Source organism: Rhipicephalus microplus, chromosome 9 (assembly GCF_043290135.1).
Source record: "Rhipicephalus microplus isolate Deutch F79 chromosome 9, USDA_Rmic, whole genome shotgun sequence".
NCBI classification, from domain to species: Eukaryota; Metazoa; Arthropoda; class Arachnida; order Ixodida; family Ixodidae; genus Rhipicephalus; species Rhipicephalus microplus.
In genome coordinates, this window is record NC_134708.1 from 61,197,650 (window position 1) to 61,215,871 (window position 18,222).

An 18,222-nucleotide genomic window follows, 5' to 3' on the forward strand; every position below is an offset into this window, starting at 1 on the left:
CCTCAGGCTCTTTTCCATAAATATTTCAACTGGTGAAAGCCACCAAGTTTTCTGTTGGACTGTGATTAGGACACATAGCCAGATGGGGCAATTCGGATAAACATCCATCAACTGGTGTTCTTGTGCACGGGTGTTCTCGCTCGCATATCACTCCTCTCTAACTGTTGCTGCAGCGGAGGGGAGGTTTTAGAGTGAAGGGAGGGACGACAAAAGCAATAGTCCCCTCACCCTAAAGCCTTTTTCAGCCTCAACCCTTCCCCCCCAATTCAATACACTATCCCCTATCTGTGTTCACACTGTCTGCTCAACCCAATTCCGGAGAAAAGCATTGCTCAGCAAAATGTTTAAATATCTGAAGTGTGCTTGTTGGTATTTTATTTTACTTCGAATTCATCTCAATTAAAAAGAATAACCGAATAAAAAATCAGTGGAACCCCGGTGTGAATGAGTTAACAGCATTTATGTGGAAATGGGGCTCTTGTGACAAGCTCACTGCTAAAAACAAAAGAGTAAGGATTCCCATTGCTGTTTTTTTTTTCAAGTAACCGCTCCTCCTAAAATGTGGCTGCTGTCATGGCAGGGAATCGAACCCATGTCCTTGAACCTGATTAAAGTGATTAGTTGGGCTTGTTGCTACTTATTCTAAAGGAGCATGCGAACAATACAAGAAACACGCGTGATCGAAAGATTTTTTAAGGTCTCTTAGCCACTCATTGCATAACCTGTAAGGTCTGCTCTCGCGATTTTAACAACACCTCCGCTATTAAGAAGAGCGAAACGTGGATGTAGTATTGAAGCAGAAAGCATTGCCTGTCTGGAGAGGAATGTGTAAGTGTGGCTTCCCTAACTTACTCATAATGAGATGGCGTATCTATGCATGCGCAGTGGATGAACTCTGATTTTGACAATGTAAATATACTTGCAGTTTTCCAATAAAGCTTGTTCAAAGTTACCATTCATCGTAATCGTTTGTGTTCCTCCCAACCGTTGCACGTTCTTGCGATGTAGTGTGCCTTGAACCTAGCAAGCCAACTCTTTAACTGGTAAGCTATCACGGTACATTTTCAGGCGAGAGTCCTGAATGCCTCATTAAGCCCGAGAAGCCACAGAAGACGTTAGCATAAATGATGCGAAAGATCATGTGATGGAGTCGTTAAGACGTCACACATCACCAAAATGCAGAAAAGAACTGTACGTGTACACATCTTGTTTTTTTTCCTTGATACATAGCGAGAGTCTCGTTATGGCAGGCTTGGTGCCTTCAAGTGGTATACAAAGAATTATTTGTCAGGTGCCAGCTCGTACTCCGTTCCCGTACTACGTGACGCCAAACAGGCAGATAAAGAGTGTTCTACACTCGCCGTCATGGTCTACTGGTGTCTTTGACGGAAGCTCCCACGTTTAATGCACATATATACCCCATAAAGTGGACGAGGGGGATAGCTCAGTTGGTAGAGCATCGGACGCGTTATTCGGAGGTCGCAGGTTCAGTTCCTGCCCTTGCAACCTATCTCTTCGGCCACTTTTCTTTCTTGACGTTCACATTACAATAACTCTTAGTAAAGCCACCTATGCTTTCCTTAGCACGATAGTCAATTAGATCTCATTATTCACCAAAATTTGTGGTTATATTTTTTAATCTTGTAAAATTTCTATTCAATCGCATAACATGACGTCTCGTAATGTCGTCATCACTTGACATCGACGCTTGCTCAAAAGGGGGTGATCCCAGAGGCGCTGCAGAACCATCTGAAGAACAGATAAGTTTCAGAGGGATAGGGGCTGAATCATTGAATCAATAAAACCGACTGAGAAACGACACAACAATAATGACGCTCACTTTCGAGCCATCTTAGACTAATGCATAAGAAGCCGTGTGACAGGCTTTAGGATTACGACGCTATGTAACTCCAAGAGTGCTGGGGCGCTCGATTTAAAATCGGATTGCTTCAGCGAGTGAGTGAAAACCTAACTGTTAAGAAAGGCGACACTGCCAATATTTTTATCACACTCCAAATGGAACAAATCGCAAGTAACAAGAGAAGTAGTGGATGTTAATGCACTCACCGCAAGCAAAATCACCGCTGTCGAGTGACGTCAGTGGTCTGTCGCGAAGGGAGTCCGGCTGGGAGCACTGACCGCTGGCCTGCGTAATGGTCTGCTTTTCTCGAAGCATCTGTGTGAACCAGACGAGACCGCAGTCGCATAGCAGCGGGTTACCGTCCAAGCGCCTGCACGAAGGCAAGACGTGGTCTCTCGTGCTGTTTCATGCGGTTCGACAGCAAAATTTTTGTCACGGTTCCCGATTGTTCTTTTTCCAGTAGCGTTGCAAAATTACTGCATGAAAACAACATCACCTAATATAAACTCTCTCTTTGTTTACTGTTATATATACCTGGCAATAATTTTTTTTGTTCTGCGGAAACTACAGAACCGAAGTGCATGCCTGCTATCGCTCTAGCTTACTGATAATTCTCTGATTTTTCTCGCAAAAAGAAATGCTGATTTATTTTTTATGATACCTAAACAGTTACGGAAACTCGTATAGGTAAAATAGGGTCATTGTTTAGTTTGCAACAAAGCTTTCCTTTTTTTTCCAACTTTTTTTCAGCGTCACCTTTTCGCCACACCTCATCTCCGAAGTAAACATGACGTCTACGACGCAGTGGGTCAGTGTGCAGACGGCAACACGCTGTTAAGCTTCGCTCAAAAAACATACTCGTGATGTGACACTTGAGTGTGCAATGCCCAATCGAAACTTCTCTTCTATTCACATTTGTTTTGTGTAAAGACTTGTCTAAACATGTTGCCCGACCACGGTGGTCTAGTGCTTAAGGTACTCGGCTGCTGACCCGCAGGTCGCGGGATCGAATCCCGGCTGGGGCGGCTGCATTTCCGATGGAGGCGGAAATGTTGTAGGCCCGTGTACTCAGATTTGGGTGCACGTTAAAGAACCCCAGGTAATCTAAATTTCCGGAGCCCTCCGCTACGGCGTCTCTCATATTCATATGGTGGTTTTGGGACGTTAAACTCCACAAATCAATCAATCAATCTAAACGCGTTACCGATGCGAGCGAGCGAAACCGAAATCATGCGCAAGCTGCCGTACCACTTTCGAAGCAACACGAACGCGCAGAAGCCCCGCCCCACAGCTTACGCTACAATGTCAATGTCAAGATAAGTTGTCGCCAAGTATAGAAACACTAATAATAATGCAGCGAAGCATACTCCACCTTTCTCCTTATGCCATTAAGCAGAATACATCAATATATAGGTTAGTTTTCAATCCTTTTACAGTCCACAAATGTGTGCTGTCACGATGCAACTATTACAGCCTAACACTCACGCAATGTATTTTAATAGCGGAGCTGTCGAAGTCGGGCCGAGCTGGCGTTGTGCGCACAAACGCAGTGGGTATGTGCCACAGGAAGCGGGTAGCATGTGTCAAACAGTTCCGAGTATAGCATAGCCATGCGTAGTATATATAGTACAGAGAGGGTGCGGCAAAAGGAAAAGAGATTGAGGAGGAATTACGCTAAGGCGAGGACGAAGGATAGGAGGATAAAGAGCAATATAGTAGGAAATTAAGAAAGAGAGAAAGAAGAAAAGAAAGAAGGCAAAAGGTTTAAGGTGGTTGTTTTGAAAGAGGAAAGAAACAATCAATGAGATAATCACGAAAGATGGAAAAAGGACTCAATCTGCATTGGTGTACCTTTCTTGTAAGCTCCATAGTTCAGTCAGGCTTCAAAAGCGTGTAACTTTATCTTCTTTACTGTTTTTAGTTGAAAATTTATGAGCATCAAAACACCGCTAAATGTACATCACGATGCTGAGTGTTTAAAATAAAATTATTCATTCATTTGTTCATAATACCTCAAAGCTCCCCCATGGCACAATACATGAGGGGTGGGCGAACAGAAAACTGACGGGTGGGGTTATATTTCATGACGTCAAAAAAGGTTTTCAACGGCAGCCTTGATTTGAGTGATTACAGTAATGAGGGCGATATGTGAAGGAAGGGCATCACATTCTCCGGCAATGTGCGGAAAGAAATTAATGTTGATGGTTGGTCGCGTGTGCACAAGACTGATACGCAGCAAATAATACTTTACATCAGACTTTCATTTTTTTAGGATAGGAGCGGGTGGGAGAGGGAGATGGGTAACGGGGATGTGCTCGTGTCATTAACTCTGGGGAGAACCTGGCACTCGTATAAAGGGAGACGTCAGCTCGCGTACACAAAATTTATGGACTGGTCGAACTTTGTGAGGACCAATAAAGCCCCCCGAGCGTCATCGCGTGAATGAAATATTCCATCGTACTAGAACGTAACGAAGGTTTTCTATACGCTTGTCAACAAGCCCGAAATACAGCGCACAGACATGTCTGCAATAAGAAGAGAGAGAACGGCATACAGCCCGTTTATCCGAGCTGAAAGCTTTATTACGCGGAAGTTGCTCTACGTACGTCCAATTGTAAGCACGTCCGTAAAACACAGAAGCAAGGGATCCGCTCACGTTATACGGGCACTAGGACAACAGGTAATATCGATTCGAAAACTACATTATCGTAAAGGCAATAGAAAGCAAAAAAATATACAGAGCTGTCACGTCAATGTTATTGCTGAGGGAACAGCGTCTCTTACCTCTGACGGTGTTCTATCCTTTCCACACGTGTGGGTCCTACGCGTACATAAAACCGACTTCCGCTTAATAAAACATTCACTCTGTAGTACGTGACGACCTCTTTCCTGTTAGCTCTGTTGATGCTTTGCTTGTCCCAAGTTTTCGCGAATGCTGGCTTGCTTATGTATACTGTAAGATGCCTGCCCGTGTCTACAATGAGCCGAATCATTCTTATCTTGCACCAGTTGATATCAGCTAGTACGTGACAGTTTGCTAGTTTTATCCAACCTCTAATATTTGTACTCTTTATTCCATATTCAAGGGTCACTCTACATAGCCTAAAAACGTCATAGCAAGGGTTTAAATGAGAGTAAAAGATAAATTTTTCCTCGTACAGCCCCCTCGCTCTTCGCATAGCCGATTCCACGGCCCGATAATTTTACAAAAAGGCTGCGGACAATTTCACCCTGGTACGGTACTCCCGTACTTTCAGGAGATGGTTCTTTATGATATGGCTCTCGCTACTAATTGTCACCCTGTCATTTTATATTTTACGAATTTGCAAAAAATAAGGAATTCTGTCTCAACATTTTTTGTCAAGAGAAAGGCAGTTCCTCATTCACTTTTACGTCTCCTTTCAATACAACTTTCACTCTGCCCATACCATCCCAGGACGAGCCAAGCAGCTCAAGTTTATATTTTTTCAAATTTCTCAATTTGGTTTCTTTTGCTTTTTCTCTGGAGGATTTTCAACCATCCTCAATTGGGTCTGTATCCTCTTGCAATCTGTCAATGGTTCTTTATATTTGACCACTGGATACCTGACTCATGCATTGAAAATCTAGCTGAATTTCGTTTCATCCGCCCAACACAAACAAAATGGTCAAATATATAACTGTTTTCTCTATCGAGTCCAAACAACAATGTTACTCTCGTAACCTTCTGTCATCTTCTATTTCAACACTTATTGCGTTGTTCTCATAGCTGCTTGTCTAGCTTCTAAATTAAACAAAATATAGTGGTTCCCTAGCTGGTAGTACTTCAGTTTGGGTGTATCACGAGAGTGTCTTCTTTTGTACCCTCATTTTCCTTTTGCACTAAACTTGAATGTTCCAGATCAAAACTTTTTCCGCAGAGTAAATGCGTACATTGAATAGTTGTAATTATTTATTGCTTGAGTCTAACAATGTTTGCGTGTAAGCAATACTGAAACAGTGATTGCTAAGTGCCTGAATTAGAAAATAAGAAATTACAGAGAGGTAGACACGCACGCACGCACATGAAAAAAACAAGCGCATACTAGACGACCTATCGCAGTATAGTAGACTGTGATAAGCAATTACAGTTCTCTCTTTTTTGCAATGTATCCTGTATATTGATTCGCCCCCACATTTACTGATCCTAATCAGAATGAACTAATCCTTGAAGACATTCTACTTAAACAATATACGCAACTAGCATACACATTATATCTGCATGCGAGTATGGTTGCTGTAAAGGAGCTAGCTGGGAAAGTTGACACCCAAAAATTTAAAAAAAATTAACTAGACCAGACAAAGAGGAGACCCAACTTCTATCTTGTTTTCAGGTATTTTTGTCTTCCTTAGGAATTGCCGCATTATGAAGCTGGGTGATCTGGAATTGATGTTCTAATTATTCTTCAGCTTGAAAAAACAAAAAAACACACTGGAATTCATCTCTCTTCTTTTCTGTGTGTCTTTCCGCATGTGTTGATAACTCATTCAAAAATTAGCATGAGCACTGTTAATTTTGTTTGAGTAGCAATGAGAGAAAGGAAAGTCAAGAGAAAAACACGGAGGTTAACCAGAAAAAAAGATTTTCGGTTGGCTACTCTGCGCTGGGTAAGGTGTGAGAGGATGTAAAAGTGAGGAAGAAAAAAAAAAGGGTAAAAGAAAATAATAAAGAAAAACACACACTCACTCGAGCAGAGGATTGTCATAACGCACTATGAAATCATAAACAAAGTGTGCCTCATAAAATGCACATCGCTCTTACAGACGTCTCAGCTGCCTGAGGTTCTGCAGGGCTCCCTTCTGGACCGTGCGTACTTGGTTGTCGTTGAGGTGCCTGCAAAAGAGGGCGCCAGCGACGTTGGAGGGCATAGCATACCGACAGGCTCGCAAACTAGTACGGCGACATTTCAATGCTCAGCCGCGGATGGCGCACGAACGCGCGACAAGAGCTCACAGCCTCTCCAAAGACAGCAGAATCCGAAACGGCGCCTCCGCGATCTCCCCGAGCTCGTTCTCCTGGAGAGACCTGCGGAAGAGTCATTCACGGATGGCATTCGTGAGCATGGGTCAGTGAACTCAGTCATGAGTCAACTCACACAGAATCAATCAGACTCACATTGGGCTGTGACTCTGAGTGATTCCTAGTGAGTAGTGCTTTGTAGAGCTTGACTCCGAGTAAGTCAGGTTGAAAACAATTTTAGGGAGTCCAAGTCGCAGTGAATCCGACACAAAAGACAAAAAAAATGGCGAGTCTGAGTCTTAGTGAGTCCAGAGAGCAAGGTATATTTCTTGAGTAAGTATGAGTGAGTTTTATTAAGGTTGCCAACTTATCTACTCATCTTCAGCCTTACCATGGGCCTTACCTGGATTTTCGTTTGCACTGACGTCTCACAAGTAGTTTGAAACAGTATTGTTCATAAACCATTTCAATAGTTATTAACTATAGGGCTGCATCTCGTAGGGGGATGCCTTGTACTACCCCTCCACAAGCTTTTCTGGAGAAGTTCTTGAGTGAGTCTGGTTGAGGGAAATTGTCGTGAGCCTCAGTCCGATTGAATCCGGTTGAGGAAAATATTGAGGAGTAGGAGTTTGAGCAAGTCCTATGCGCAAGATGTTTAAGAGAATTCTATTTCTGAAAAAATCATACATACAGAGAACACACTTATGTGTTACATTGTTCGTTCTCAAGACATTGCTAATATATCCTAATATACACTCAATTGCACTACAGGAATTATCCCTTGAACTCGAGGTGGTTAAAGGTGGGAAGTAAATACGAAGCACAAGCCGTAAGAAAGTGTGCGTGTGCCACATCTCGTTTAGTCCTTGGAATGTCCACTGGATGGCGGTGCTTCTATGTGCGGAATATATGATGAAAAGATGCGAGACGGTGGTACTTGGAGGGTTGACTAGATGGACGAACGGTCACACAGAAAGATGCATGGACGGACGCATGGATGGCTGCACGGACGTGCGGACGCACGAACAGACGCATGGACGGACGCAGGGGTGGATGCATGGATGAACGCAGAGACGGACGCACGGGTGGACGTGCGGACGCACGAACAGACGCACGCATGGACGGGTGGATGGACGGAAGCAAGAACGAATGGACCGACGAATGCTTCTCCGCTCTCTTCATCATTCACCCCGTGGATATGCTGCCTTTTTTTTTTTTTTTTTTGAAGTGGTGGAAAGATACTGGGCCTTCTTTGTACCTAAGCAGCTATAGCTATGCGTTGTTCCGCCGGAGGACGTGAGTTAGACTAGCTGTGTTTCAATAAAAGCTAAGTACGAAAGAGATTTTGTGTGCATAAGCTTATGTTTCTCTCAATAAACCGCTGCTTGTAACCATTTTTTCACTGCGAAGTACAATGGGACAACTCATGATAATATCGTGGTTTTGACATGTACAGTGTTGCAATTTAATGTTCATTAGGACGGTTGAATAAAGTAGGCGTGATGTATCAAGATCATGTGTAGGCCTCATGAAGGGTGAGATGGACGGCTTTAAGCTCTTCCTTATTAGAATACCTAGTACTCTAAATCGTTACCACATTTTCTAACCTACTTCAGCTCGGATAAGTGACTGCCTTCTTCATTCTCTAAAGTCTGCCCCGCCGCGGTGGTCTGGTGGCTAAGGTACTCGGCTGCTGACCCGCAGGGCGCGGGTTCGAATCCCGGCTGCGGCGGCTGCATTTCCGATGGAGGCGGCAATGTTGTAGGCCCGTGTGCTCAGATTTGGGTGCACGTTAAAGAACCCCAGGTGGTCGAAATTTCCGGAGCCCTCCACTACGGCGTCTCTCATAATCATACGGTGGTTTTGGGACGTTAAACCCCACATATAAATCAATCTCTAAAGTCTGTGTATATCCTGGGACGGTATTTACTTTCCCATAGTACAGTACTAAGCACTCTAAATCGTTACCACTTTTTCTAAACAACTTGAGCTCAGATTAATGACTGCCTTATTCATTCCCTAAAGCCTGTGTATATTCTGCGACGGCATTCGCTTCCCCATAGTAGAGTACCAAGTGCTCGTAATCGCTACCACTTTTTTCTAAACTTAAGCTTGGATGAGTGACTGCCTTCCTAATTCCTTAGAGTTTGTGTATATCCTGGGACGGCATTTGCTTTCCCATAGTAGAATACTAAGTACTGTAAATCGTTATCACTTTTTCTAAACAACTTGAGCTCGGATTAGTGACAGCCTTCTTAATTACATAAAGTATGTGTATATCCTGGGATGGCATTTGCTATCCCATAGTGGAGTACTAAGTACTCTAAATCCTACCACTTTTTTTAAACAACTTGAGCTCAGATTAGTGACTGCCTTCTTGATTATCTATAGTCTGCGCATATCCTGGGACGGCATTGGCTATACCATAGTGAAGTACTAAGTACTCTAAGTTGTTAACACTTTTTCCAAACAACTTTCGCTTGGATTAGAAACTGCCTTCTTGATTCCCCAAAGTCTATGATATCGTAGGACGGCATTTCCTCCCCCATAATAGAGTACTAAGTATACTCTAAATTTTTGCCACTTTTTTCTAAACAACTTGAGCTCGGATTAGTGACGGCCTTCTTCATTGTCTAAAGTCTGTGTATATCGTGGGACGGCATTTGCTCCGCCATAGTAGAGTGCTAAGTACTCTAAATTATTAAGCGCTTTTTCTATACAGAATTCCTTCTTTCATTCACATCAATGGATCGGCTTACCGCTCTTTGATAGTCGAGTACCACGTACTTTAGATGGTTAAAAACATTTTCTTGACACAGTCTCCGCAGGTATGTGGTGTTAGTTCCTTGTTAAGGAATGAATGGATCATTGCTCTCGCACAGTTCAGTGCGAAAACTTTTTTCTAAACAGAGGTACTCTAAATCAATAACCCCCTTTTCTAAACACACAAGCTATTTCTCATAATTCTGCACAATTCGTAAGGAAAAAAAGACATTTTGAACTGAACGAAAAGTCCGGGTAACTTACAATTGTTCAAGCTGTTGCAGTCCTGAAAACGCGTCATCTTCGATGCGCCTGATTCTGTTCTTTGAGAGGAACCTGAAGTGAAAGTAACGCAGTTGAAAGAAAGGATTAAAGTACCGGTAGTGCTCGTATCCTGACGACGCTTTTGGGCGGTAATAAGCAACATACATCATTATCTTCAATATATATATATATATATATATATATATATATATATATATATATATATATATATATATATATATATATATATATACATATAAAAGGGAAAGAAGTGTATACCTAAGGGCTCATTTTTCCGTGTTTTGACACAATAATAATGAGATCTAACAGACAGTAATGCCAAGGAATGTACAGGGGAAGTTATTAGAACCAATGTAATGTAAATAAGAGGAAAGAAAAGTGGATGAAAAAGTAACCAGCCGTGAGCAGCTGGTTATTTTTTCTCACGGCTGGTTATTTTTTCATCCACTTTTCTTTCCTCTTATTTACAATCTATTGGTTCTAACAACTTCCCCTGTACATTCCTTGGCATTACTGTCTGTTAGATCTCATAATATATATATATATATATATATATATATATATATATATATATATATATATATATATATATATATAGTGGGAGTAATAATTCAATGGGCCAGTTAGTCTTTGTGAATGTATGGGATATGGCACAACGGGAGCGTTGTCAACAAGGATAACTCATCCCCTGATGAAGAGAGGACCCCTCCCGAAACTGTTGGGAAATAAACATATTTATCCTTGTTGACAACGCTCCCGTTGTGCCATACCCATACCTATATATATATATATATATATATATATATATATATATATATATATATATATATATATATATATATATATATATATATATATATATATGCTAGCAATCAAGTAAATCCTAAACAGTCACGGGGGGAAACCAAGTTTCGCAATGTCGGCCTTTTGTTTTTTATCAGTATGCTTTATTTTCATTCATATAACGTTTAATAAAAAGTTACAAAAGAGCATGAGTGACGGGTCAAGTAGAACAGCACTTAGGAGAAAGTAGTGTAAGTGTACGTTGAATTAAGAAGTAAGTTTCTAATCATAAGACATAGGCAGGCTCTATAGCGTCTTCCCTGCTTCGGGTAAAAGTAATAAATAAAATTGGTAGCATTTTATGTGATCGCGCGTACCCGTACAGCTTAATGTCATATCGCGGAAACTTGTCAGAAACATAAATGATGAGCATGCCTCTTTGAAGGCAACCCTGAAACAATACCGGCAAAGAAGCAAAGCTTCGCGTCGATGAAGTGCGGATAAAGACCGGAGCTACAGCTTAAGGTTTACATGTGGGAACCCATAGCGAACGAACTCACGACAAGTGAGTCCTTTCGTGGTTAGCTTTGTGGACACCGAAAAGAGGCAGGCAACTTATACGTTGCTTCGACTGTTTGTTGCGACCATGGTATACTTCCTCCTCCTCCCGTCACTGTGCCTGTTAAGACCTTAGCATATTTATTAGCACGGGATGTAGTGGCAGGGATATGGCGGTTACCCTTTCGTTTAATTTCTGTTTTAATATTTGTTTTGAGCTGTTAAGTTACGCCTTGACTGTTCCTGAGTCTTCTTAGAGCACGAGTGAGAGTTGTTTTGCATCTTTCCGATTGCCATGTGTGTCAAAAGAAAGTCAAGGCCAGGACTTTGGTGATCTGTTCGGTGTTGTGGCGTCTTCCTCTCTGCGATTTCGTCGCCTTTTTAGCGTGGAGTACACACAGCGTGTTTCAGGGGGCGCTTTCATCAAAATTTCCTTTTTCATGCTGCTTAGGTGCAGATCGAATGCACTGAAGCTTTCAGCAGAATTTAAATAAAAAATTAGGGCAGCTTTCCAATTGTGGTGCTAAGCCCGAAGAAACTCTAGATTCGGACAGCATTCTTTGTTTCTCTTAAGCTTTCTCCTTCTCGCCTCCTCAATTTCTTTTTTTTTTCTCTTTTTTTATCCTCTATTCATTTCTATTCAATTCAACATTTCTACCTCCCTTTTTTATCTCTGTTTTATTTTTCGTGTGCTTCCTGTTCTTAATTTCCTTGAACTGCACGAGAACAGCAAGCAATATGACATCCGAAGCACCTTTAGCTGAGCTCGTGGATGTTGGTTTTTTATTATTGCTCATTTGTGCAAGGTATGGAGAGTGTCAGATGTGCGGAGGGGGCCTTAATGATTTACCTGATCGCTTCTAACACCGTAGCCTTCAGCTTTACTCCTGTTCATTGATGTATCTCTTCGTGCCATATATTAATATGTTCGTGTGGTGAAGTTATTCCATATTCTTTCATTGAGCGTCCTATTTCTACGTCTTCATCAAACGAAGTTAGATATTTTTTTTTGCCTAGTTCAGGTTATTTGTTACGTCGCAACAGGCTTTTTTTGTTTTTTTTTTGTTCTTTTTTTTCTTTCCTTCGTTGTTGTTCGCTTATTCTCATGCGCGAAGTTTTATCTGCTTCTTCTCATGCGCAAAACAGAAAGAAGCGCCATCTGCAAAACGCTGTGTATAGTGCAACATCATGCACGCTGTAGTCCTAACAAAGGGGTTTTGCGTTGTTATACTGCCCCCCTTCCGGCCCTCCGAAAAGTTTCGATTTCGCGTAGCGACGCACACATAACAACGCACATCTGATCCGACAGAGAGTATAGTTATCCCCCTCCGCTCCTTCCTGTACACACACCGGGCTATGGCCTTGCTTTACACCAACTCCTATACAATGCTTGGGCCTGTGTCTGTATTAGGACGCATCGATCAAGGTGTACTTGTGGCGCCCTCTATCAGTGTTCAACGCGACATCTTTTGGCATCCGACAGTGTAACGGCCACACGGGTCACTGATCACTGCGGCCAAGCAGCCCCGCTGTGTAGTTTCACTCGCTACGCTCAGGTGGCGTGGAAAGCCCAAGGAGGATATAGTTACTGTATATGGCTCCTTATATGACTCCCTTTGGTGCGCCATATACAGTAACTCTAAAGGAGAATGTAGGGGCATTGTAGGGAAAGCTTTTTTTTGAAACTTTCACAACAGTTACATGACGTCATAGCTGAGTGACGAAAGCAAAGATTTATACTCGAGCTTCTTGACATGTTGCGAACAAATCGAAATTTGTATATAAATATTTAATTTGTTTAGTCTCGGAAAAATGTCATGGACGCAGTTGTTACAGAGGCACGTTGAAATCAACAGTTAGACGGTGTCGTGTGTGTTTACACGTGAACATCGGTGCGCAGACGTATGTGGTTCCTTGACTAAATTGCATTGGCACTCAATTCCTATGGCGGTTTAGGAGACATGCTTTGCTGAAAATGAACTCACTGAGAACGTAAGCGGCTTAAAGAGAACAATCGACGCCAAGCAAATATACAGCAAGGTTCCGTATCGTAATTTGGCATCCTTCCTTCCGACAACTGTGAGGTATTTGTAGGAATATAGTCCGAAGAATTGAGCAAAGCTGAGAGAATTGACGTGTTTGAATATTTAACACAAATGTTTGGGGGGATGTGAACATATTGCAAATACTGGGTAGGTTGTCCTCACTGCTAAGTTTCAATTCATTGAATCTAGTCTTATTTTAGGGGAGCCTTCATTGGCTTGCACTTGTGGCGCCCTCGATCGATACTTAACGCAACAGTTATGCATCCGAAAGTGCCGCCACACCGCGGTCGCTGATCGTTACGGACAAAGAGCCTCGCAGTGTAGTTTCACTCGCTAGGCTTAGGTGGCGCCTGGAGCACAAGGAGAATAATGGAGTGTTGTTACAAAGTATCTGCTCCGGAATTTTCACAACAGTGATCAAGAGTACTAGATTGTCTTACACGTGAGCTAGGAAAGGAAAATTTCACCTCCACATTTGTTCATTGGTAATTGCTTGCAAACACATTGAAAATGGTATCCAAATAACGCATATAATTTTTTTTATTATAGGTACTCACAAGTGTCTTAAGTTCCTGAGCTTCTCAAAAGCCTGGTTTTCAACAATCTGCAACTGGTTGCTGTCCAGCATCCTGCACATGAGTCATGCATATTTGCAAACGTTCGGGTTATTGCAGGCGTGCGGTATACGACGCAAGAAAGAACATCTCACACAGTTCATGACACAACACACGAAACTAGATCAGACATTGGAATTATGGACTAGGTACACATTGTAGTGTTGTCTAACATATAATAATTCAACATAATTCATTTCAATTCAATCATTGTACCCTCAGGGTCAAACAGGGCGTTACTGAGAGGAGTAGGTTACAGGCAACATTGGGAAAGTGTGCAGCATAAGTGAAGCATAGCTCTGCAGGAATATAATGCAGCGAGTGAAAAATCTGGAAACTGTTACAAAGTGTTGCGTCAAAGTAAGATGTACAAAAATGGATATCTAAAAACTTGAGAAAAGCACGAAAGTAAAATATAAAAAAAACTATTGCAAACTCAAGGAAAGGCATGCAAGAAATATAAAAATAAATACTGCAAGAAAAACAAAAAATACGGTATATATACAGTAGCTCTAGCTCTGCCACTTGTTACGATGAGAAATAGCTCGCTGATGGCGCTTCCATCGTAATGGGCGCGTGCCTTATTAGTTTACATCCCGGGTTTATGTACTTAATTGCCAATAACGGAATACTGTAGTATACCTTACTAAAGACAAAATAAGTGTTCATGACAGGCATCGAATATCGCTAACACAATTTAATTATTTGTGCGCATACATTTAGTTAGAAAAGGCGGGGTGAAAAGTGCGTTCTATTTTATGTTGATATGAATCCATATTTATGAGGTCATTCATTCACAGTTAGGAAGGACCAATCAGGTAGTGATGGGTAGGACATGCTGCCGATACTTACAGGGTATCTAGGTTGGGTAGGTCTTGAAATGCGTTCGCCGGTATGCGCTGTATTTGGTTGAAGCGCAGGTCACTTGGTTGTTTACGAGACGAGCATTTATGAAAAAAAGATGCGAAAAAGTCAATACAAACGCAATTGGTGATTCTGAAAAACTTGTAGCTGGGCGAGTAGGTTCAAATTTCAAGGTAAACTGGTGTTCGCTAGCAAACAGGAGGACACCTAAGAGATGGGACAGGAACAAGCGCTAGCTACAACTGAATTTCATTAATTGACGCCCTTCAAATATATACTCACGGAAAAGACATAGCCGATTGCTCACATCGCCAAAGCCAAACAGCTTACATGGAAGTTGCTTTTTGGGCAAGTTGCAACATACTTAGTAAACTACAAAAGCCACGTAGTCACGCAAGAAGGCACGAAAATATTACGCTGACTATCACATGGAGAAACAGAAGTGTCGCTAACACAAGCATTGGCTCTTGCAGATATATGAAAGGCTTCCATCAGTTCGCGGGCTACGGTATTACCTCTCCTACCCAAAATCTCAACCTCTCAGAAAATCCGTGAGCACATGCGAGCTTGGCAACGTGCGGGCAAATGCACGTTCCTGTTATTTCCAAGTGAAAGCTCGTGCATGGCCCTTCACAGAACACCCGCGAACTGATAGCTGAACTGGGACGTTAAACCCCACATATCAATCAATCAATCAATCAATCAATATATTTGCCAGAGGCAATGCTTGTGTTAGCGACACGTCTGTTTCTTTATTTGATACTGAGCGTGATGTTTTGCGTATCTTTGTATAAGCTGTTTGGTTTTGACCTTTTGAGGACGTGACTATGGCCTGTATTCAAAAAGCAACCTCGGCTTTACCTCACGTTTACCTCAACTTCCTGTACTCTCTGCATACGCCATGAAGGCACAAAAATGGTAACAAGGTGAAAGATAAGGACATGACTGGTTCACAAATACTGCCCCAATTTTTTCATCATGTGCAATAAAGGCTTGAAACCGAAAAGGAAAACTCGAGGAAGGGATGAGATAGGTTTGTGAATACGGGCCTATGTCGTTTCCGTGAGTATACGTTCGAAGAGTGCCAATTATGAAATTCAGTTAAAAGTTTGCACTCGTCCCGGTCTCATGTTTTTTGTGTCCTTATCTTTATTCGCACACAGCAGTTTACCTTCAAACGCAACGAGCACGAAAATTTATTCTTATAGATCAGCTAAATGCGATGCGCACGTCAAGTGTACGGGGTGCACAATCCATTCTATGCGCTTTGAGCATTCCATTTCCACACCTATAAGGGCATATAGAACAGACACACCTCCCTAAAACTATCATGCACTGAGCTTATTCGGTCTAACTAATGTCAAAAGTGCATTTTGTTTGTATCTGTAATCTTTGTCAAATGTTACGAATCACACATTTCGCTTTATCTTGTCAATAAATACGTAAACTAATAAATATTTACATTGTATATAATATTGCAAATATTAAATAGCACCTAAAGGATGGCTTGCTAAATTTTCAGTATCCTACTCGTAGAAATCTCTTTATGACTGTCGTCAAAATACACTTTGAATTGAAGTCGCTCAACTGTTAAGCCAGGGAATAGAAACAAAACACACTGCGTAGCAAACTTGCAACATCCAATCAAGGCTGTCGACGTCACGTGCTTTGTGTTGATACGGGTGACTCACCTCTAGCAATTACAGACCTCGCTCTTTTTGAAACTCTGGCACAAGCTGCCGTACACGCGACGCTATATAGAGGCGATTATTTTCATTTTTTCATTGCGATGACTTCTTGAAGGCGACTAGATTGTGTGTCGTCGCTGCTGAAACACCCAACGCTCCCTGTTGCCATTAGTCGAGATGCTACTTCCAAGGCCTTAGATTATTTCTCAGCGCGTTTTTGTCTCGTTTTGCCTGTTTATAGCTGAACGATAATGGTCGGCGCACTTCTTCGTGGTCTGGTCGTTTCAATGTCAAGGATTGGCTCGTCTTGATTTCGAAAAGCTGTACACAAGGTCTCGGTCAAGTTTGTGTGCCTCCGCCGCTTAGAAACGGCTTCTGCACTTACCCTTTCGGAGCGGCAGCTGCATGTGTGCGTAAAAAATCAGCAATTTGAAAACATGGCTCCCTTGGAATAATTAGAATATCAACCTACAGCAAAGCGCAAAAAAAAAAAACTTCGTCACACGTATACTATCATGCTAGTTCATCCACTGCCAAATGTACAAAAATTACGGCTGAAATGCCATTATTTACAGTAATAGCTTTTAAAAGCCCTAAACTGGGAAAATTATGTCATGATAATGAATAAAGAGATATTAGGCAGAAATTCGATATTCATGTAGCGCATATTCTTTTGTGTACTGTTATACAAGCGTATTTCGGAAAGAGTAATGGAAAAGTATTCCAGTTACACTATTACACCGTGTCATGTCCACATGATAAAATAATGAATACGTTAATAAGTAACCAAAAATTACCCCATTTCCCGCTCAAAAAGCCTATGACAGAAAGCAAAGCTGCACGATTGGTCCACACCGCGCGAATGAGGGCTACCAACGGCTTCGCAGTAACTACAAACAAAGCAGACGCGCTCTGTCTCACCAAAACGTGAACCGCGTTCCACGGGGAACTTAGGAGGGGGAAACGAAGAGGAGAGAGAGAGAGGGGCAAGTGGATGTACATGCGCAGCGGAGGTGTGGATGCGGAGCTGCTGAGGTGTTTCGTTGCCTTCTCCGGCGACTCAGAAGAGAGGAGAGAACGTAGGAGAGGAGCAAGAGCGGGAGGAGGGTGCGCATAAGCGCTGTAAGGGTGGTCACGTGTCCTTCCTTTTTCTTGCGCTCACGTGAGAGGGGGCTGACATTCAACGGCTACTAACAACGCAGACATGCTCTGTGTCAAGAAAAAGTGGAACGCGTTTCCACGGTGAGCGTAGGAGCGGGGACCGTAGGACAGAAGAGAGGAGGGCAGTGGTATGCACATGCGTAGTGGGGGTGTGGACGCCGCACTGCAAAGGAGGCATTTCGTTGCCTTCGTCGGCGACTCGGAAGAGAGGGGAAGCGTAGGAACGGAAGGGACACATGCACTCTAAGGGTGGTCACGCCGCACACCCGATTCAACTCGACCCTAAGACGCTTCACATCTAAAAGTCATACAATATAAATAAAAATGAGAAAACTCGAACAAAGTATCAACATAACAGTCGAGTGAACTGTGAATAGTTCATTGTTAAATGGCGACTTCAAAAACATTGACTTCATTTGTAATAACATTCGCAGTGAAGAAAAGGAAGTGTCTATTTCTGTTATGTCTATTGCAGTCCTGTTTCACTTCACTGTTTCAGTTGGCTATTTGATTTCTCGACCTTCTGTTTTAAGGTAGCCATAGTTATTGCTGCATAACATATAAAAAAGAAGCAGCCAATGTGCTATATAATAACCTCAGCCTTCCCATAGCAATAATTAAT

The 18,222-nt window shown here is 42.2% G+C and overlaps 1 protein-coding gene across 2 annotated transcripts in view; it reads right to left on the reverse strand.

Annotated features, from left to right (window-relative positions):
• Pxn (Peroxidasin) overlaps positions 1–18,222 on the reverse strand; it is a 96,200-nt gene that overhangs the window by 66,111 nt on the left and 11,867 nt on the right. Inside the window, exons 2-7 of one of the 2 annotated variants that reach the window (XM_037415247.2) lie at positions 14,740–14,811; positions 13,831–13,902; positions 9,867–9,938; positions 6,834–6,905; positions 6,642–6,713; positions 2,068–2,231 (exon numbers count right to left, since the gene is read on the reverse strand). In XM_037415247.2, the coding sequence (XP_037271144.2) occupies positions 2,068–2,231; positions 6,642–6,713; positions 6,834–6,905; positions 9,867–9,938; positions 13,831–13,902; positions 14,740–14,811 (524 nt within the window). The remainder of the gene's footprint in view (positions 1–2,067; positions 2,232–6,641; positions 6,714–6,833; positions 6,906–9,866; positions 9,939–13,830; positions 13,903–14,739; positions 14,812–18,222) is intronic. The other variant, XM_075873716.1, reaches the window with a different exon arrangement.